Source organism: Asterias amurensis, chromosome 12 (assembly GCF_032118995.1).
Source record: "Asterias amurensis chromosome 12, ASM3211899v1".
Lineage (NCBI taxonomy): Eukaryota > Metazoa > Echinodermata > Asteroidea > Forcipulatida > Asteriidae > Asterias > Asterias amurensis.
The window spans coordinates 13,183,537-13,207,544 of NC_092659.1; the positions used below are offsets into that span (position 1 = coordinate 13,183,537).

Consider the following 24,008-nt stretch of genomic DNA (forward strand, 5'->3'; position numbering starts at 1 on the left):
AATTGTCGGAGAAAGCTGCTTTAAATTGTTCAACTGATTTAAAGACACTGGGCACTATTGGTAATTGTCAAAGACCAGTCTTATCACTCGATGTATCTCAACATATGCATAAAATAACAAGCCTGTGAAAGTTTGAGCTCAATCGGTCGTAGAGTTTGCGAGATAATAATGAAAGAAAAAACACCCTTGTCACACGAGGTTATGTGCTTTCTGTTGTTGATTCCCCTGTTGTTGCCTCCCCAGTGTCTCCCCAGTTGTTGCCTCGTACCCAGTTGTTGCCTCCCCTCGCTGGTACCTCCCCGAGCTGGTGCCCCCTGTTGTTACCTCCCTAGTTCTTGACGCCCAAGTTGTTGCCTCCCCAGTTGTTGACTCCTCTGTTGTTACCTCACCGGTTGTTACCTCCCATGTTATTGCCTCCCCAGTTGTTGCCTTCCCTGTTGTTGTTTTCCCTGTTGTTGCCTCCCCAGTAGTTGCCTCCCCTCTTGTTGCCTCGTCCCCAGTTGTTGCCTCCCCTCAATGGTACCTCCCCAGCTGGTGCCCCCTGTTGTTGCCTCGATCCCTAGTTCTTGACGCCCAAGTTGTTGCCTCCCCAGTTGTTGACTCCCCTGTTGTTACCTTAACGGTTGTTACCTCCCATGTTGTTACCTCACCGGTTATTACCTCCCCTGTTGCTGCCTCTCCTGTTGTTGCCTCCCCAGTAGTTGCCGATATCCTGTTTACACACATGCAGATACTAGTAAACTGCAATGAAACAGAGCTAGCTGTGCGGTTGAAGCTCATCACACCATTTGTTTTGTGTTTTTACGTAGTGTTGGCACCTTTGGCCTTTGACCTTTGACCTAGCTGTTTAGTTGAATGTAATTACTCAAGTCCTAAGTCCTAGTATTAATCCTTATAGGAAGAGTTTCGTGAAATCGACGGCAGGCCCTCGATCTAGTGATGGATGAAGAAGGTCGTAGCCTGAACATCTAACGTCACATTTCGATGCTCGTGAATTACGCCATAGGTTTGCTGTCGAGCCCAGATGCATAACCACCGTTGAACTTGCATCTCTTTATTGTCTTCACATTATCACTGACAGTTTCTCAGAGCATCCATATTTGCATGTCAATCCTTAAGGCTTCCAAAGGTGTTGCTCCGGACTATCTCTTGTCAGGGATTTAACCTAAACCAGCCTGGTGACCGTCTAACAATCCAGGCCAATTTACAAACAGTGATATCAAACCTAATAAGTATGACAATTTTGTTAAACTGTTACAGGCACAGTGATCCTTCTTTTGAAAATGATGTTCCTTTTAAATACACGCAGGACAGAAACCGATTGGAAATGGGTGTATGTTTAAGCAAAAACATAAACAAACTTGGAATAGAAACATTTGACGTAATGCTTTTTTATTTAACGTTAGACCGTTTAATCTTCACGAATACTTCAGTTTTTGAGCTTTAATGGCACTGGACACTATTGGTAATTACTCAAAATAATTATTAGCATAAAACCTTACCTTGTAACGAGTAACAAGGAGAGGTTGATAGTATAAAACATTGTGAGAAACGGCTCCCTCTGAAGTTACATATTTTTCGAGAAAGAAGTAATTTTCCACGAATTTGATTTCGAGCCCTCAGATTTAGAATTTGAGGTCTCGAAATCAACCATCTAAAAGCAACCATCTTCGTGTGACAAGGTTTGTTTTTCTTTTCATTATTATCTCACAACTTCGACAACCAATTGAGCTTAAACTTTCACAGGTTTGTTATTTTATGCATATGTTGATATACACCAAGTGAGAAGACTGGTCTTTGACAGTTACCAATAGTGTCCGGTGTCTTTAAAAAAAGGGGACCTTCTAATGCTACTCTCACACTTAGGCGAATATTCTTGCGAATATGGATATTTGAAATTCGCGGTGAATTCGCCAAAAAATTGCGAATTGATAGTGAATATTTTCACGTTCGCACTCGGTCACCCTTCGACCTGTCCGTACCAATACGTTACGAATTTTTACGAATGCTTTTAAGCATTCGTAAAACAATGCTAGCCAATGATTGCCAATGCCTTTAGCTTACGAAAGTTGCCAACGCTTACGCACGCTTAATGGCTATCAATGCTTACGATAATCTACGGCGAATGGCTGTCTTCGCAACATTCGCTGAAATTAAAAAGCGCTTCCCAATGCTGTTTCACACTGTTGTGAACAATTTTAGAGCGAATGTGCTTACGAATGAAAATATTTGACAATCGCTCATACTTCGCAACATTCGCCGTGTCTTCGTAAGCGTTCGTAACAAATTCGGAGCGGTTACCCGTCAAGCCCCATCTCCTTACGAAGATCAGTCAATTTACAAACCGGTTTATTAATTTCAGCGAATGTTGCGAAGAGTGTCTTTCGCCTCGACATTAGTTAGCATTGGTAAGACATGGTTAACGTCTGTAAAGCCTGCGTAAGCGTTGGTAAAGTTCGTATAAAGGCACATGTAAGGCGTTTTTAACCTTCGCGGGTCCCCTTTCTTACAAATGTGGTGTTGCTGTTTGTCAAACGAACAAGTGGCCAGAGCGAGATTCGCCCCGGTATTTATAGCAATCGCGGCCGCGTAATCCATTGTTCGGAAATTAGTAAAAAAATTGCAAGACATTGGCAACGATGGTACGACATTCGTAACATTCCTAAGTGCATTATTAACGTCTGTAAGCCCTTTCGTAAGCATTCGCAAACATTCGTAACATTCGCTAGCAATCGCTTCATTTGTTTGAAATTGTTGGTAAGCTCAGTCGCGACGTGCGCAACATTCGTTGCCTATTTGTAAGGCATTGGCTAGCATTGTCAAGCGTTGGTAAGCATTCGTCATATTATTGTTAAGGAGAGGTTGAGGGACGACTGAGGGGTGACCAAGATGAAAATATTCACCATCCAATCACAGTTGTTGGGCGAATTCACCGCGAATGTAAACAATTTTATTCGCAAGAATTTATTCATAATCGCAAGAATATCCGCCACATTTTGATTGAGTGATCTTCAAAAAGAGGTGGAGAATGACTAGTGAACGTTCCGAAATTGTTATCAACGCTTACGAAACACGGCGAATGTTGCGAAGTTTGTGCGATTGTCAAATAATTCCATTCGTAAGCCCATTCGCTAGCATATTTTTCCTAGTGTGAGAGTAGCATTACAAAAGCAATGCAAATGCAGTGGAAATATACATATCTGCAGTAAACAAAATAAATAAATGCAGAGAAAATAAAAATAGCTGCACTGAAAATATAAATACATGCACGCGCCAAAATAAATAAATGTAGAAGCAAAATGTTTACTAAAAACAAACTGCACGTCCTACGTCTTTGTGAAACGGGGTTATTGATCTATCAAGCCTGTATTCGATGTTATACTAAGGCCCGCTACCAAAACATGATCTCGTAAGGTTCCTGAAAAAAAATAACTACTCTGGAAAATATATTTAGCTGCATGGAAAATTTAAATAACTGCACTCTAAAATAAAATAAAGATGGCTCGAGTGGGCTTTTGTACCATCTTAATCAGAAAAATATTTTCTCATCAAAGACTAGTTTGTACACATGACCATTATCAGTGCTTACAATTGTAATTTAGATTATCTTGATTTGTGTTAACTGTGCAGGCTTCAACCGCTAAGTCATAGAAAAAGTACGACTGTCTATTTATCTATAAACTTGTCCACGATAAAACAACACTTGCTTTAGTTTGTGTACATGTTCCAAATCATCGTACAACGCAAGCCAGCAAACACATTCTATACATGTTCCATGGAATCGCGTTACAGGCAGTGGACACTATTGGTAATTACTCAAAATAATTATTAGCATAAAACCTTTCTTGTTGACGAGCAATTGTGAGAAACGGCTCCCTCTGAAGTGCCATAGTTTTCGAGAGAGAAGTAGTTTCCACGAATTTGATTTCGAGACCTCGGATTTAGAACTTGAGGTCTCGAAATCAACCATCTAAACGCACACAACTTCGTGTGATAAGGGTGTATTTTTCTTTCATTATTATCTCGCAAAGTCAAAGACCGGTTGAGCTAAAATTTTCACAGGTTTATTATTTTATGCATATGTTGAGATACAGCAAGTTAGAAGACTGGTCTTTGACAATTACCAAAAGTGTCCAGCGTCTTTAAGCTGACAAAGAATGAATTTATATCCAGGATTTCATCCACCTAAAACGGGTTCCATGGAACATGGAATCAACTCATCCCGTATTCAAGTTTCACGGGCTTTTAGTCTGTATCACTACCAGTGGTGATGTAAAATGTACCTATTTTTATTTTGTTCTTCTTTAACTGGTTTTACTAATTAGATTATAAATTTGTTATAAAACAAATAATGTGTATAAAGTTTTGATGTTTTTTGCTTCTTTTCCAACCATTATTTTATGCACTTTGTTGTTGTTCTTGTAAATGTTAAGGTTTTGTAATTTATATTTTCCCTTTCCTGTTAATGGCGGTTCGTCCGCTGTCGGTATGGAAAAAATATCTATGTTACAGGCTTCATCATATCCCTTCCCTAGGAACCAATGTCTTTCCGAATGTTATTTTGGCCAAGCTGTATACCACCCAAACCCATTGATTTTCACTCTGTCAAAACCTGGCTGTCTCCTTCTAAATCCTCTCTCATCAGAAACCCACGAGGCTCAAATCCTTCTTGATCCCCATTCACTGGACTCCCTTGATGGCCTAAATTCTCATCATTCCAGATATGTTTGAGGATGAATCTTGTACCCAAACTGATTTTATTTAGTGTAACATAATCCATTAGATCACCTCGTTTTGTTGGAGAATATTATATTAATCGGTCAATTTTTATTCATTTATAATCCTTCCTACAGTGTATGCTAGGATGTCGTTGCCTAGCGATTCAGAGCACCAAACTTAAGCTGTGGTGTTTCTGATTAGCAGAGTGTGGGTTCGAGTTATGGTCATGACACTAGTTGTGTATGACACTTAACCAAGATGATAATTCGTCCTTCGAGCGGAACCTAAAGCCGTTGGTCCCGTAACGCGTAACGCACGTATAAAAGAACCCAGATAAATACAGAAAGGGTTCACCCCGGTGTTCCTGGTGTGGTTGGTAGCACAATGCGCCACAGCACATTGTGAACCATTACAAGGTGCTGTGTAAACAGGAGTAGATCTCTACTTCAAACCTAGCCTAGTCCGACAAACCTTGCACGGAAATCCTGAATGTTGAAGGGCCTTGAGCATCACTGAGTGACGGATATGAGCGTTGTACAAAACAAGCCACTATTATTATCATATATTTATGATTTAAATTAACGTTTCGCTTACACAAAAATAAAATGTAACCTATCTAGTCCAGCAGTGATACATTGAGTGACCCATCGGTGATGATTATCTAGCACTGACGAGTTAAAGCCATTGGACCCTTTCGGTTCAAAAAAAAAAAAAAAAAGTTCACAGATGTTCATATAACTTACAGGGTTTACAGAAGGCAATGGTGAAAGACTTCTTTTGATATATTATTCCATGAAATGCTTTACTTTTTGAGAAAACAGCAAAACAATATAAATTCTCGTTAACGAGAATTACGGATTTATTTTAAACACATGTCATGACACGGCGAAACGCGCGGAAACAAGGGTGGGTTTTTCCGTTGTTTTCTCCCGACTCCGATGACCGATTGAGCCTAAATTTTCACAGGTTTGTTATTTGATATAGAAGTTGTGGTACACAAAGTGTGGGCCTTGGACAACACTGTTTACCGAAAGGGTCCAATGGCTTTTAAACATTGAGTTAAAGCAGATATTCAGAAATAAAGTCATCGTGAAAACTATGTGTACGACTGCCTACTATATTGAAACTATGTTAGATGGCTTCGTAATGACAGTAGTGTACGATTTTGTTGTCTGCTAAACCGTGATTACTTTGTTTAATAATGTGATACGGATGGGATCCCCCAGTTTTGTTTTCATATGTTGGGATGTCTTCCTCGTCCCAAAAGAAATACTCCTGAGTCGCATTCATGCCTTGGACGGCCTGACACTGCTCCGAGTTATACGGGAACAGGTAGAAAGGATTCTGAGTAGGCAAGCTGATCGGCTGGGATACGTCACCATCGGTCATGCAGCAGTAGTCGATACGGGTATCCTGGTCGTACACTCCTATTGGTACGATGCCTTGCACATCGTTGTGGTTGTTGCTGTCTTCGTCATTCCAAAAGATGAAACCAGACGTCATCACTGTCAAAAGGAAATGAACAAACTCCTTTCTATCGTGACCTTTCTTAATAGAGAAAACTGGCATATCGGCTGTGAATAGATTAGGGGTACGGGAGGGATTTGTATTTTGTCCATGGACAAAATCGAATTCAAATTGGACAAAATAAATGTTCATTCTATAGTAAGCAATAAATGAAATAAAAACTCATTTTTTAGAACTGTAGTTAACTGTTTATTCACATTCCACTTCAGTTTGACAAAATACCACTGCCAGATGACTTAAAAATAACAGTTAAACAGATAATAGTAATAAACATATGACGTCATCAGACGGAGAGAACTGCGCACAAAATAAGGAGATAGGAGAGTTCAGATTGTTTCACTTCTTCTAAAAACGTAAATCTTGTCAATCAATTTATACTGGGAACAACTTTTGGGGACGAGGATGCTTTATAAATGTAGATTCCTTAAAAAAGGGAGCAGTTGCCCCAGTTTTGTTCTTTTACCCCCCCCCCCCGGATCATGGATAGGTCACGCCCATACGGATGATAACCAAGGTTTATAGTAGTGTTGGTTACCTGCGATACACCTATTGCAGAAATCAGACCAGACATGTATTAACTAAAATATGTTTAAGAAATCAAGCCTTACTTTTTGGACAGCTTGGTCCGTACTTGAACACACAGTATCTCCCCTGCGGCCAGTCACCCTCAGCCTCGTCCGTATGATCACGTGTCTTCATGCAGAAGTTCTGTGTCATGTCGTTTCTCTCATACGGTCCAAGGAGTTGGATACCAGTGGACCAGGCGTTAGATGATCCTCCATTTTCAGTGTCTTGCAAACGGGAACCAGTTTCCCAGATGACTCCAGAATTAGTTGGGCAACCACTTGTAGGCTTTGGTAAACCGTAAACACCAGAGGGCCATATTCTACGATCTGTCACAAGAGAAGAAAAAAAACGAAACAATCTCAACCGATTCAATGTATTCGTTGGAAAAAGACTCCCTATGTATTGTCAGTGGTATCGTGCTTTGAAATATTGAATAAAATTACTTCATTTCTGAACACAATTTAAATATTTATTCATAACACACCTTTGCCTTTACAGCCACGCCTCTTTTCTATACGAATTCCTGCACATGTTGGTTCCTGAAAATGAAAAATAACAGCAATGTTGTTTTTTTTTTATGGGAAATAATTAATAAAATTCCTTTGCTTGATATTATAGAGTCGTATGAATAAAAAGTAGAAACATTAAAGGCTGGCTCACGCTAAGACAAACAGGGGGTACGGTAAGCTAGGTTAAGCTGTCGTGTGTTGCCGTCAATGGTCGCTGACAAATCCGCTAGCGACCGCAAACGGCCGAAATCATCAATCGCATCCGTCGGCAAATTTTCAACATGTTGACAATAATTGTGACGGCAAAACAAAATCGTTGTGACTCCATTCAGATTTCGTTGGACAGCGCAAACCTCATTTCCTTGACGCAAACGGCCGTAATTACCAGTTGCTTGACGTTTCCATGCCGTGCAATTCCGTCTCTAGTCGCTTTGAGGTCGTCACAATTTCGTTGCTAGTCTTTGTCTGAGTGGATGACCAGAACGCTGTGAAAAGTGGGAACGCCAAACTTTTCTATTAATACGACCCGCACACATAGGTTTTAATGTCGGCAAATGAGTCACGTCATCGTTGCCATAACCAACTGTCAGCCGCCGTTCCTTGCCGTCACCTAATCCGCTGCCAGCCGTCTGATTTCGTTTCTTGTTACCAGACTCCGTCAAGACATCGTCACTCGCCGCCAAACAACGTCCAATGTTGATCGATGCACCCAGTTCCCTGCCGCAGCCATTTGTCGGATCTGATCTTTGCGGAATCTGATCTCCCTTTGGTCTCGCAATAAAGGGAGGTCAAAAAGGAGGATCTGATCCTGATGATCGCGTTCACACTAGCCGGTGATCGCCCTTCGGGATCAGATCCTCCTTTGATCCTCCTAGCAGGATCAAGTGTGAACGCGGTGTACTTCTGACTAGGGAAGCTAACCCCTCCGCACAAATTGGAGTACAACAAAGAGATAATGGGCACCCTTGTCGTATTCTCGTTCAACCTTTAAGGTTAATATTGGAGGCGCCAATAAAATTGTTCAGGATAATGTAGGTTTTCCCGGTCAATTTCAACAAAAATCCATTCATTTTAACTCCTGGCTCATTCAATTTCGTTTTGAAAATGAATGCACTTCAAGAGTCAAAAGGAGCTTTTCAATTTCAACAGTTAAAGTCACCTGGAAATGTATTTTTTTTTTCTTCAAACATTAAAGTATATATTTCTGAACAATAAAATATGTTTTGGGGTAATTGTTTTTATCGATTTATATGTTTAAAAAACAAATAAAGTTGTATGGGGTGACTCCGCCTACCCCTTTTGTGACGTCAATCGAGGCAGACTTTGCCTCTATCGAACATCGAACACATGTACGTGCAAGTACATTCAAGTCCTAGTCGTGAGTTTGTACGGTTTTTTTTCTTGCATTTTTCCGGCACTGTCGACCAGGTGTATTGCTGCTGGATGCAGCAAAATAAAAAAACAAGACGGGGTCAGTTTGCAAGTCTTTCCCAGCGCTGTGCAGCAAACAATTCGTTTAAAAGAAGGTACCTGAAAGACGTAACGAACCTAAAGGAGCATTTGCCTATTGTGAAAAAAAAATCAGGTATTTTTTTCAACTTTGAGGGCATGTTTTTAGCTTGCGCCTAGCGTCACTATCTTGTGTTGACACGGCATGCGATTCACCGTGCTGGGTAATCCGAGTGGACCGTCCGCACAGCAGCTATACAGTGCGTGCAGTCTGCTCCGTGACCGTAGTTCTGTACGTAAGCATCTTACCGATCAGGTATCCAGACGTAGTGTACGGGGCCAGACTACACATTTTCTCTTCAAATATTGCGCCTCGTTTGACGTCACGAACAGCGCCCTCTAGGGTCGGGCTTATTTTCAAATTTGTAAATAACATGGAAGCTAATTTTTTAAACCTTAGTAAATTGTTTATTCATATTCCACTCATCAAAACACATAGTTTAGTGACAAAAGCTTTATTTTGAAAAAATACCGCTTCCAGGTGACTTTAAAGACAGTGGACACTATTGGCAATATTGCCAAAGACCAGTATTCTCACTTGGTGTATCGCAACATGCATAAAATAACAAACCTGTGAAAATTTGAGCTTGGTTGGTCGACGAAGTTGAGAGATAACTACGAAAGAAAAAAAAAGCACCCTTGTCACATAAAGTTGTGTGCTCTCAGATGCTTGATTTCGAGACCTCAAATTCTAAACTTGAGGTCTCGAAATAGAGTGCTCGAAATCAAATTCGTGAAAAAGTACTTCTTTCTCGAAAATTACGTCACTTCAGAGGGAGCCGTTTCTCACAATATTTCATACCATCAACCACTCCTCATTACTCGTTACCAAATGAGGTTTTATGCTGATAATTATTTTGAGTAATTACCAATAGTGTCCACTGCCAGCATTCACTGGTCAATTCCAGCAGCAAGAGCTGGTCAACCATTCAATTTCATAAATGGGCAAACATTGTCCAATGCATTCAAGTTCAAATTCGTTGTTATGTGCTTATGCCCATTCTTTGCTGCCTATTATAAAGGCAGATACTTTCAGGGGAAACTCATTCTACACTGGTTTGACGTTAAAGCCGAACGGTTTTGATTGAAAAATGGCTGCCCGTGGTCGATAAAGGCACATTGAGATTATTTTTTTTTTTAAGTGTATAACGACCCCTTATAATTTTAAGCTTTTTGTTTCGTTAAAAAAAACTTGTTAACTTCTGATTGACATGTACCGACTTTAGCAGACACAAAGACAACAACATAAATACCAATGCAATAACATCTCAAGGCTAAAGCAAAAGACTTAGTTTTCATTTCAAAGTTATCGGATATGGCTTTAACTTAAAGGGCAACAATGCAACAGGAACAATTACTTCATATAAGAAAATAACAATAATTGATGTAAGTATAATGTAAAGCACATGGAAACACATCTTAAGGACAGCTATGCTGTGCTAGTAAAGGAGCTGTAATTCCCAGTTAACTCATAAAGCCATAACTCATCTTTAATTTGAATGCAAAGAAGTTGAAATTCGTTGCACATAAATGAAAAAGAAAATTCAAACCAGCAGCAAAATCATGTTCGCTTCGGTGAGTCTTTATTTGAATACATCAATTGTAAATAGGTAGTAGAAATTAAACTTAAGAATGGTCAAAGTGTAGTCTTGAATACCTATAAATGAAATAGAATGACTGAAGCGAATCTGAACGAGAAAAACATGCAATCGTGTGTGCATGAAAACGAAACTGATGCATTAAGAGCTAAAAAGAAACCTTAGTTTGAGAGGATTAGGAGAATGCACTAACGCATGTTAAAGGATTCGGGTACTTTTTCAAAATGTCCACAGATTTACATTAAACTTACAGGGTTTGAAGATAATGATAGTGGAAAGCTTCCCTTCAAATATTACTAACTAAGGTTGTGTAGTTTTTGAGCAATGAGTAAAACAAGTCACAAAATAGATTTGGTCTCATGAGACCAAAATTATTTTAGCATGTAAAATCCCCTTAACCAGTTATGATATTATACCAAAACCATAGCATAACTGGTTAACACGTTTTTACATGCTAAAACTGAGACGAAATTTTTTACTTGTACTCATTTCTCATAAACTACAGCACCTTAGTAAGTAAAATTTCAAGGGAAGCTTTCCTCTATCATAATCTTCAAACTGTGTAAGTTTAATGTAAATCTGTGGACATTGTGTTTTTTGTTACGAAAAAGTACATAATACCCTTTAATAATGAAATTGAATTATTTTGTTGCTGAAATGGGCCGGGAAAACCTATACTACAATAAGGATTACTGTAAAGAACTTTAATCCACTTAATCATTTTCAGCGGGACACCCATTCTGTCCATATACTTAAAATTATACATACACTTGTGAATACTCAACTAAGTTTGATACTAAGAATGTTTGTAAATATAAATGATTGCAAATAAAATAGTGCACAGAGTAAATAAGAATACCGTGAAACTGAATTAAATTGTCTAGTTATTTCATTTCGTTGTTGCAAGTATAACAGTGTAGATTAAAGGCAATAGGATTTCTTTTAAACATAAGAGTATATGTTTATTAACAATAAAACAATTTTTTGAGTAATTGTTTGTCACGATTTATATGTTAAAAAAAATAATTAAGTGCTTGGGGGTTGACTCCGCCTACCCCTTTTGTGACGTGGGAAAAGAAAGACTTTGCCTCAACCAAACATAGACCCCCCTCGATGCGTAGATAAACACACGTGCAAAAGTACATTTAATTCTAAGACGTGAGTTTGTACGCTGCGAAAAAGGTTTTTTTCTGGCATTTTTCCGGCAATGCCGACCAGGTGTATTGCTGCTGGATGCAGCAAAACAACTAAAGATGGGGTCAGTCTTCATCTGTTTCCTATGGTGTTCTATAAAGGACACTTTTCTGTTTTCTCGTGCCTGTGGAGAGGTCCCTCGTACGTGTGAGCAACCCCTCGTACGTGTGAGCAACCCCTCGTACGTGTGAGCAAACCCTCGTGTGAGCAAACCCTCGTATGTGTGAGCAAACCCTTGTACGTGTGAGCAACCCCTCGTACGTGTGAGCAACCCCTCGTATGTGTGAGCAAACCCTCGTGTGAGCAAACCCTCGTACGAGTGAGCAAACCCTCGTACGTGTGAACAACCCCTCGTACGTGTGAGCAAACCCTCGTGTGAGCAAACCCTCGTACGTGTGAGCAAACCCTCGTACGTGTGAGCAACCCCATCGTACGTGTGAGCAAACCCTCGTACGTGTGAGCATCCCCTCGTACGTGTGAGCAACCCCTCGTACGTGTGAGCAACCCCTCGTACGTGTGAGCAACCCCTCGTACGTGTGAGCAAACCCTCGTACGTGTGAGCAAACCCTCGTACGCTTGAGCAACCCCTCGTACGTGTGAGCAACCTCCGTACGTGTGAGCAACCCCTCGTACGTGTGAGCAACCCCTCGTACGTTTGAGCAAACCCTCGTGTGAGCAAATCCTCGTGTGTGCAAACCCTCGTATGTGTGAGCTAACCCTCGTGTGTTTGAGCAAACCCTCGTGCCTGTGAGCAAATCTATAGGCGGCCAAAAGGGCAACAAACTTATAATTTTACAAACTAAAGGAAAAAACAAAAATCAAAGAAATAAAATTGTTTTTAAATTATTAACCATTCCCAATCAACTGAAAAACAGCAACAACAATAAAAAACAAACAACAACAACATCGCAATCAATAAAATACAATAAGAAAATATAAATAAAAAATAAATAAAATAAAAAAACAACCACAACAATCAAAGACAATTACGGACAAACGACAAACTCAAATCTTACAACTATCATTAAAAACGGATTCAAACTAACTATTACAAATATAATGAGGGCTCATATGACTTTGTTGCCCCCTGCTTTGTTCACTTAAGATTACGTGTTAATATTTTTGCGTTCACTGGCACAACTTAATTTTTTCAAATGCAAAAGTACGGCGGTTTTTTAATAACAAAAGCAATAAACTACCACCATTAGCTTGACGATAAAATACTCTTTTTAAAACTGTTCGACCCCGCAAAATCACCCACGGGGTTCTCAAGTTATGAGCGAAAAGGAGGTAAAAACCTGTCTTTTTGGCCTCGTTTGTTATCGGGAAACACGTCACCAGAGGAAACGAGCTTAAGTGAACACAACAAATTCATATGTTAACAAACGTAACAACCATCAAATATTTTTTTTTTAATTAGGCTATAAACAATTCCCGATCAACTATAAAACGCAACAACAATCAAACATACTTGTTTTTACAAAAGAATTCTCAATCAAACTAAATAAGAACAAACGCAATTAATTAAATACAAATATAAATATAAAACAAAACAAAATAAAAGCACCGACAACAATCAGAGAACGAATCCTTGAAAAGAACAATGTAAATCAAAAAACACGTACGGAAGAATGACAAACAATCAAATTAAAGTCAAATCTAACAACTATCATTAAAAACGGAATCAAACTAACTATCACAAAAAGATAGCGGTTATCAAAATTAGAAAAAAGGCAACAACCATCAAACGACCGAGCGAACTATTAAGGACTTAGCTAAACCCACTAGCAGATTATTTGAGATATTATATTCGAGATATATTCAGGATTACAAATAGATATTTTCCCGATTTTTGAGAATATTCCTGCAGAGACTATCAAGCCTGTACTAAATATTATCACAACAACAGACTGTGCAAGTCTCGCGCGTATCGGAACGAGAAAACACGTCAAAAGAAGAACATTTATTTTCTGAAACACGGTCACGGTCACACGGGCGTAACATTGACGAGTGACGCAGATTAGAGAGGACAATAGCGCCTCAACAACCATAGACTAAAATAAAAAGGCCTCGCGTTGCAATTACAACATCTGGAAATTATCATCATGCATCCAAAACAAACGTTTACATAAGTTTTGTGATCGGAGGTGAGCACAAAATGTTTAATTTTTTGCAGTAACCGGAAGCTGAGGTCAAGTTTTATTTTCGGTTTTTCCTCGTTATAACTATTGTTGAATTGATTTTACTTTCATATTTTGTATCACTATTACATTCTCAACAACATATAATTTTCATGATCTATTTTCATCTAGCTAAACTAAAATAATTTACGAAATAAATCGCGCCCATCGTAAAACTCCTTATAATTATGGTTGGGACCACAATGGTCCGGGAAATTCGAATGGACGCGATACTTGCACAGTCTAATATTAACATTTCCAGTTGCGCAATCATTTGCAATGGCGGTTTGGGTAAAATGCACTAAAAGAGGTGATGACAATAAAAAACAAAACGAAAAACATCTTTAACGTAAACAAAATACTCTGCACTGAAAACAAGGGTGCACCACACTAAATAGGCCAAAATTCATGCGCCAAGCTCATCAAAACGTGTTTTGTAAACCCACAGTTACTTTTGAAAAATAACGTTTTTGGGGTCATGCAGTTAATAGTGTAAATATAACAACCTATCCGAACCTGTGCTTCAACTTATGAGGATATTGGTTATATTTAGGCATTAAAGTTGGTCCTATTTGGCCTGGGAAGTGGAAAAGTGCTTCGCGAAACTAGCAGCAAATCGGTTTGGGAAGAAGCACATTTTCGGGGGGGGGGGGGTTCTGGGGTAATTAGCAAAAAATCCAAACGGCTAACCTGCCAAAAAATGTAAAGCAATCTGAAGTTTAATTAGTTTTCCGAAAATATATTTGGTTGGTTTTCAAGAGGCTGAGAGACTTTTAATATGTTTTGATTAAGTTTGGATGGGTAGCATTTAGCGTTGGTTTCTAGGGGAAATTCTTGTGTGTGGTGCACCCATAACAATTACAACTGAAAATACGCTACTTACGTGGGTTTAGGTTAGTCCTTAGTTCGCTCGGTCGTTTGATGGTTGTTGCCTTTTGTCAGATTTTGATAACCGCTATCTTTTTGTGATAGTTAGTTTGATTCCGTTTTTAATGATAGTTGTTAGATTTGACTTTAATTTGATTGCTGTCATTCTTCCGTACTTTTTTTTTTATTTACATTGTTCTTTTCAAGGATTCGTTCTCTGATTGTTGTCGGTGCTTTTATTTTGTTTTGTTTTATTTTATATTTGTATTTAATTAATTGCGTTTGTTCTTATTTAGTTTGATTGAGAATTCTTTTGTAAAAACAAGTATGTTTGATTGTTGTTGCGTTTTATAGTTGATCGGGAATTGTTTATAGCCTGGTGACGTGTTTCCCGATAACAAACGAGGCCAAAAAGGCAGGTTTTTCCCTCTTTTTCGCTCATAACTTGAGAACCCCGTGGCTGATTTTGCGGGGTCGAACAGTTTTAAAAAGAGTATTTTATCGTCAAGCTAATGGTGGTAGTTTATTGCTTTTGTTATTAAAAAACCGCCGTACTTTTGCATTTGAAAAAAATTAAGTTGTGCCAGTGAACGCAAAAATATTAACACGTAATCTTAAGTGAACAAAGCAGGGGGCAACAAAGTCATATGAGCCCTCATTATATTTGTAATAGTTAGTTTGAATCCGTTTTTATTGATAGTTGTAAGATTTGAGTTTGTCGTTTGTCCGTAATTGTCTTTGATTGTTGTGGTTGTTTTTTTATTTTATTCATTTTTTATTTATATTTTCGTATTGTATTTTATTGATTGCGATGTTGTTATTGTTTGTTTTGTTTTTTTTATTGTTGTTGCTGTTTTTCAGTTGATTGGGAATTGTTTATAATTTAAAAACAATTTTATTTCATGGTGTTACGTTTGTTACTTTAGTTTGAAGAATTATTTTCTTTGATTTTTGTTTTTTCCTTTAGTTTGTAAAATTATAAGTTTTTTGCCCTTTTGGCCGTCTATAGATTTGCTCACAGGCACGAGGGTTTGCTCACACACACGAGGGTTAGCTCACACATACGAGGGTTTGCACACACGAGGGTTTGCTCACACGTACGAGGGTTTGCTCACACGAGGGTTTGCTCACACGTACGAGGGGTTGCTCACACGTACGAGGGGTTGCTCACACGTACGAGAGGTTGCTCACACGTACGAGGGGTTGCTCACACGTACGAGGGGTTGCTCACACGTACGAGGGGTTGCTCACACGTACGAGGGGTTACTCACACGTACGAGGGTTTGCTCACACGTACGAGGGGTTGCTCACACGTACGAGGGGTTGCTCACACGTACGAGGGGTTGCTCACACGTACGAGGGTTTGCTCACACGTACGAGGGGTTGCTCACACGTACGAGGGGTTGCTCACACGTACGAGGGGTTGCTCACACGTACGAGGGTTTGCTCACACGTACGAGGGGTTGCTCACACGTACGAGGGTTTGCTCACACGTACGAGGGTTTGCTCACACGTACGAGAGGTTGCTCACACGTACGAGGGGTTGCTCACAGGTACGAGGGTTTGCTCACACGTACGAGGGGTTGCTCACACGTACGAGGGTTTGCTCACACGAGGGTTTGCTCACACGTACGAGGGGTTGCTCACACGTACGAGGGTTTGCTCACACGTACGAGGGGTTGCTCACACGTACGAGGGTTTGCTCACACGAGGGTTTGCTCACACGTACGAGGGGTTGCTCACACGTACGAGGGGTTGCTCACACGTACGAGGGGTTGCTCACACGTACGAGGGACCTCTCCACAGGCACGAGAAAACAGAAAAGTGTCCTTTATAGAACACCATACTTCGGATCGGTGTGACATGCCCTTTTGCAGATCTTCTGTCTTGGGAAGGTTTCGTTCTTGTAGACATTTCCGGTTAAGACGAAATCAACAACGACACACCAAAACGGTGTGTACTCATTGGTATGCTTTACCAACCCATCAAATGTGCCATTTGAAACTGATACTATCACAAGAGTTAACAGTAAAACGAGACTCAAACAGCAACCTGCCATTGCAGTTTGTTTGCTGTAATTACTAAACAAAAGATAATAATGTTAGATGAAGGCACAGGAGTCTGCCAACAGTCAACAAACCGAGCCACTCGAGAGTGCACTCCTCGCTATACGAGGTCAGTATGGAACGCTGACAGCCATCAAGAAAACGGGGGCACGGTGGCTTGCATACTTAAAGGTGTAAACATCTCGCCAAAACCTTGTCTTTAATTAACCATCCACAAAAAATAACTTTGCGATAATTTCTTTCTCAAAAACTACGTTACTTCAGAGGGAGCCGTTTCTCTCAATGTTGTATACTATCAACAGCTCTCCGTTAACGTTACCAAGTTAGTTTTTATGCTATAATAATTATTTTGAGTAGTTACCAATAGTTTCCAACGCCTTTAAATTTAACGATAAAAAAAATCAGCCACCGTGCGATTGTGTTTAAGGTCGAACAGTTATATAGGTAAGAGAAAACCAATTATTTTGTGTTATATTATTGCATTGTTCATCAGTTAAAGTCAAAACTGTCGCCCGATTTACCGCATTGTCGCTCTTAGACCAGAACAATGCGTGCAGCGCCTGTCTTTGGCCCGGTTTGCAATTAGTAATCCATTATTATCTTTTGGGGGCAATCGAGCACGATGAGTTTGACAAAGAGTGAGGAAAGCAGGCAAATTAATAACCCAATGCCCATACATTCTCTTGACATTTTCGCTGTTTCATCAAAGAAATGGCCGTGTGGAAAACACCAAATTTTGTCACTGTTTTCAAGAAGAAGAAGCAATTTTTAGCCTATGGAGCCAAACATAACACGTTTTAAGGAAGCCGTTTTAAAATAATTGTTTCGGACACGGTTTGTCATTGCCTTTCTCAAGGAGTGATCCTAACTCATGCAACTTATAAGAAGCAATTTTAATCACCTGCAGCCAAAAAGTGTCACGTTTTGATAAAACAGTGTTTTAGTAGGCCAGCCTAAGTGTGAATTACACTTTGGACGGCATAGTTTGTTAATGGCTGGCATCCATGCTAGATGTATGGATCATGGGCTCGGGAAGACGATTAGGGTGGATGCCCAGCTTGTTTTTGAATTTGTGTCAAATTTAATCACATTTAATAGATCTATCCATAAAATGTATTTTTAACTTTATGTTGATACTACAAACCTATGTAATTAACGTATAAACTTTGACCTTGTGCACAAATGTATAGCAAAACGAAGTGTAAAAGCGTGATTACCTTGAAAAGGGTACATTTTGAGTACACCAATTGTTTCTGCACTCCCCATCCTCATTGGTGCATATATTGGTTTAAAACAACTTGTTTTGAAAGATAAATATACCCAGGCAGTTTTTGAGGGGGAAAAAACCCGATTCAAATACCACCTTTATGTGGGTCCTTAACGACTCATTTTAAAGACACTGGACACTATTGGTAATTGTCAAAGACCAGTGTTCTACTTGGTGTATCTCAACATATGCATAAAATAACAAATCTGTGAAAATTTGAGCTCAATTGGTCTTCGAAGTTGTGAGATAATAATAAAAGAAAAAACACCCTTGTCACACAAAGTTGTGTGCGTTTAGATGGTTGATTTTGAGACCTCAAATTCTAAATCTGAGGTCTCGAAATCGAATTCATGGAAAATCACTTCTTTCTCGAAAACTACGTCATTTCAGAGGGACCCGTTTCTCACAATGTGATAATTTCTTTCTCAAAAACTACGTTACTTCAGAGGGAGCCGTTTCTCTCAATGTTTTATACTATCAACAGCTCTCCATTAACGTTACCAAGTTAGTTTTTATGCTATAATAATTATTTTGAGTAATTACCAATAGTTTTCAACGCCTTTAAATTTAACGATAAAGAAATTCAGCCACCGTGCGATTGTGTTTAAGGTGGAACGGTATAGGTAAGAGAAAACCAATTATTTTGTGTTATATTATTGCATTGTTCATCAGTTAAAGTCAAAACTTTCGCCCGATTTACCGCATTGTCGCTCTTAGACCAGAACAATGCTTGCAGCGCCTGTCTTTGGCCCGGTTTGCAATTAATAATCCATTATTATTTTTTGGGGGGGCAATCGAGCACGATGAGTATGACAAAGAGTGAGGAAAGCAGGCAAATTAATAACTCGATGCCCATACATTCTCTTGACATTTTCGCTGTTTCATCAAAGAAATGGCCGTGTGAAAAACACCCAATTTTGTCACTGTTTTCAAGAAGAAGAAGCAATTTTTAGCCTATGTATGCAGCCAAACATGTCACGTTTTAAGGAAGCCGTTTTGAAATAATTGTTTCGGACACAGTTTGTCATTGCCTTTCTCAAGGAGTGATCCTAACTCATGCAACTTGTAAGAAGCAATTCTAATCACCTGCAGCCAAAAAGTGTTACGTTTTGATAAAACAGTGTTTTAGTAGGCCAGCCTAAGTGTGAAATTACACTTTGGACGGCATAGTTTGTTAATGGCTGGCATCCATGCTAGATGTATGGATCATGGGCTCGGGACAACGATAAGGGTGGATGCCCAGCTTGATTTTGAATTTGTGTCAAATTTAATCACATTTAATAGATCTATCCATAAAATGTATTTTTAACTTTATGTTGATACTACAAACCTATGTAATTAACGTATAAACTTTGACCTTGTGCACAAATGTATAGCAAAACGAAGTGTAAAAGCGTGATTATCTTGAAAAGGGTACATTTTGAGTACACCAATTGTTTTTGCACTCCCCATCCTCATTGGTGCATATATTGGTTTGAAACAACTTTTTTTGAAAGATAAATATACCCAGGCAGTTTTTGAGGGGGAAAAAACCCGATTCAAATACCACCTTCATGTGGGTTCTTAACGACTCATTTTAAAGACACTGGACACTATTGGTAATTGTCAAAGACCAGTGTTCTACTTGGTGTATCTCAACATATGCATAAAATAACAAATCTGTGAAAATTTGAGCTCAATTGGTCGTCGAAGTTGTGAGATAATAATAAAAGAAAAAACACCCTTGTCACACAAAGTTGTGTGCGTTTAGATGGTTGATTTTGAGACCTCAAATTCTAAATCTGAGGTCTCGAAATCAAATTCATGGAAAATTACTTCTTTCTCGAAAACTACGTCATTTCAGAGGGACCCGTTTCTCACAATGTTTTTTTTACTATTAATAGCTCTCCATTACTTGTTTCCAAGTAAGGTTTTATGCTAATAATTATTTTGAGTAATTACCAATAGTGTCCACTGTCTTTAATTAAGGTCAACATTTCAAATAAGGCAAACAAATTGCATTTTTGAAATTTTCACAAAATTTGACCCCAAGTGATAGATCTATCCCTAAATTGTATTTAAAAGTTAATGTTGATATGACAAACGTATATAATTAACAAATAAACTTTGACCTTGTACACAAATGTATAGCTAAGCAAAACGTAAAAGTGTGATTATCTTGAAAGTGTGCATTTTGAGTATGCCGGTATTTTTTGCACTCCCCATCTCAATGGTGCATATATATGTTTCAAACAACTTTTTTTGGAAGGTAAATGTACCCAGGCAGTTTTTGAAGAAAAAAAATCAAATACCACCTTCATGTAAGGTCATATTGAGGTCAAAAAAGTGCGAAAAATGTCACCAAAAAAAATATTTTATTTTATCGCCAAATTTTACCCTTGGCGGCAGATCTATCCTTCAAGTTTATTTTCATCATCATAGTGACATTCTAAGTCTGTGAAATTAAGAACTAATATTTTGTTTTGTACACAAACTTGTAGGAAAATTAAATCTTAAGGTGCGATTTTCTCTTAAAGTGCATATCCTGAGAATTCCAAAATGTTTGTTTGCACACCCTATAAATCCCAGCACTGCATAATAACAGTCTTAGCAAACCTTTTTTGAAAGGTAAATATACCAAGGCAGTTTGTAGTTTAAAAAAATTTATATTACACCTTCCGCATTGGTAAATTGAAACAAGAAATGCGTATGCTGATTCATGCAATTAGTTTGATATAAACTGCTCACAAAAAGTAAGGAAACTTTTTTTCAATCCAGTATATTTGTTATTATTTAAGACTCTCTTTGTATATGGTATATATCAATGCAAAGCTGAACTGTTCCTCTTTAAAATGATACCACATTTGCAATGATTACATGTTGCTGAACTTGGCTACACGAATAACAGTGAGGCAAAGTCACAAATCAAATGTGCCAAAATTACCGTTGTCTGTGCTAAATGGTCAATAGGTAATGCTCAATAATCAAACCGATCAAAGGCACCTGGAAATAGGATTTTTAACATTAGAGTATATGTTTATTAACAATAAAACAATTTTTTGAGTAATTGTTTGTCACGATTTATATGTTAAAAAAATTAATTAAGTGCTGGTGGGGTTGACTCCGCCTACCCCTTTTGTGACGTAGGAAAAGGAAGACTTTGCCCCGATCAAACATAGACCCCCCTCGATGCGTAGATAAACACACGTGCAAAAGTACGTGTAATTCTAAGACGTGAGTTTGTACGCTGCGAAAAAGGTTTTTTTCTGGCATTTTTCCGGCAATGCCAACCAGGTGTATTGCTGCTGGATGCAGCAAAACAACTAAAGATGGGGTCAGTCTTCATCTGTTTCATGCAGATCCCAAGTATAGGCGGTTGTGGGCTGCGAAAATCAGATTAACTAGAGCAAAGTGGTCCGGTCCGACGACTTTTTCAGCGCTATGAAGCGAACACTTCGAGCCGTCGTGCTTCGAATCCGGGATACACCACTCATTTGACATGACGAGAAGAGCCATTCTTAAACACGACGCCGTCCCAACAATTTTTCCAGCTAGTGGGAAGTCGAAGAAGGTATCTGAAAGACGTGACGAACCCAGAGGAGCATTTGCTAAACGTGAAAAAAATCGGGTAAGTTTGAACTTTGAGGGTATGTTTTTAGCTTTTGCCAAGTGACGCGATTTTTTGTTGGTACCGCATGCGATTCACCGTGCGTGCAGGTCCTATGTGACCGTCCGCACATTATACAGCAGCCATATGTAGTGCAAGCGTGCAGTCTGCTCCATGGCCGTATTTCTATAATAATACGTAGGCAGACCCACATCTTACAACCCATTTGGTCACTAAAAGTCGCATAGTTAAATAAAAATAGCAGCAATAGCTTTTGTAAAAACCACTAGGCGTTCAACATGTTCAAGTTTCAATGTACGTATGTGTGTAAATCGTGTCTAAATATGTTTTGATGTGCCATGTTCTTAGACGTAATGTACGGGGGCCTGACTACAAATAACTCTTCAAATATCGCGCCTTGAATTACGTCACGAACAGCGCCCTCTCGGGTCGGGGCCTACTCGTAAATTTGTAAATACAATCAAAACTAATATTTTTAAACCTTAGTTAACTTGTTATTCACATTCCTCTCATCAAAACACATATTTTAGTGACAAAAGCTCTATTTTAAAAAAATACCACTTCCAGGTGACTTTAATAGACACATGACCGGGTATTTAGGCACTGAGTTTGCACTCTTCGGGTTTTAACGATCAGGCAGACAGGGCGAATGGCTCTTCGGGGCTAGGTGACTTTTCGTGGCACGAATTAGTAGTTTGCTCATAATGACGAGCCTGCGCGTCTTTAAAATGAAAATGATGTTCTTGAGCTGTAAATTACGCTAAAAATCTAACAAACTAATCCGGTAAGCTAAAAATGTTCAACACTTTGACTTACCTTGCGTGAATTGTAAATGTAGATCCACCCATTCTTTTCACTCAATCCACCAGAGCTGTTAGCGTGGTTAGCGCTGCTAAACTCACACTGCCCTCCTCTCAGTTGAAAATTTATAGAGATACATTTCGGGTCAGTATGACATGCCCTTTTGCAGATCTTCTGTCTCGGGAATGTTTCGTTCTTGTAGACATTTCCGGTTAAGACGAAATCAACAACGACACACCAAAACGGTGTGTACTCAATGGTATGCTTTACCAACCCATCAAATGTGCCATTTGAAACTGATATTATCACAAGTGTGAAAAGTAAAGCGAGACTCAAACAACCCGCCATTATTTTGTTGAAGTTTGTTTGTTGTAATTCCTAAGAAATTAAGATATCGTTTCAGTAAAGGATGGCAATGGTACAATATGAGACTCGGGCAAATATAATATGATCCGCTACAGACACACACGTCAAACCAACAGAGCCACTACTCGCTACGATTATTGAAGACTTGCAGCCAACAATGGGTATGAAAAATGTGGGAGGGGCTTGCTTATATCAGAGGGCAAGGACTTTGCGTATACCTATTGCGCTTAAAATGGTCCTAATGGCCTTCACGTTTACTGAGTTTAAAAATGTTAGTTTGTTTCTGAAATACTGACTATTTCCCTGGAAACGTGGAACCCATCGATAATGTATCCCAGAAACTCCGAATTCAATGATAATGTATCTCGGACACATGGATTTAAATGATGAGGTATTTCTGAAATATGGAATTCAATGAATATTGTTACACCTCGGTAACAAACTGTCAAGTTTGAGTGGTCGAGAACCAATCACGTGACGTGCAACAAAAACGCAAGTTACATGGCTCGGGGTCGGTGATCGTTTCCAGTGTTGGTCGATTTCTAGCGTTGTATACGAAACACCCGCGGGTTCGAGGGAACAGTCAGGAATTGATATTGTTCGTCTGCTTATAAAACAATGAATACTCCGTCGTAATAATGTTTGAATATATAACAGAACTTCGAAAGAGGAATATTAATGTTGCCAAGATATAACAAAACAATTGTTGCACGCTGTGATTGGGGTCCTCGGGTGCCATTCACCCACTCAGGTGTACAAAACACCATGGACCCGTCACAGCGTGCAACAATAATGGGTGCGTTCATTTAGCTTCCCCGGGTCGACCCCGGTGTGTGGCGTTTTATTTCCAGGACGAACGGGTAATTATCTGCACACGTTCAGGGAAAATGGCACCCTCACGGCTTTGCCTCGGGTGCCATTTTCCCCCTCGGGTGTACAAAACGCCATGGACCCCGTCACAGCGTGCAACAATTATTTATTGTATCCCACAAACTCGTATTGATAAGGTATCTCGAAAACTCGAAATTCAATGATAAGGCATCTCTTTTCACACACTTTTTTAACCGGGCCCTTCACAAAACCGGGAACAATGTTGTCCTCTTTTGTCAAGGTTCCCGGATCTGAAAGCGGACGAAGTTGGGCCAAAGGAGTACAAGAGGGAAAGGAAAGAAGAAAAACACCAAGGATTGGCAGAACAAACCACTTCATGGTAGTTGGTTCATAAGGTGTA

The 24,008-nt window shown here is 39.2% G+C and overlaps 1 protein-coding gene across 1 annotated transcript; it reads right to left on the minus strand.

Moving 5' to 3' along the window:
• Positions 1-5,850: 5,850 nt before the first annotated feature.
• Positions 5,851-22,759, minus strand: LOC139945422 (uncharacterized). The gene is made up of 4 exons (XM_071942772.1): positions 22,427-22,759; positions 7,298-7,352; positions 6,855-7,139; positions 5,851-6,224 (listed from the first exon to the last, which is right to left on the minus strand). Exons 1-4 carry the CDS (start codon positions 22,757-22,759, stop codon positions 5,851-5,853), a joined length of 1,047 nt encoding a protein of 348 aa, XP_071798873.1.
• Positions 22,760-24,008: the final 1,249 nt, after the last annotated feature.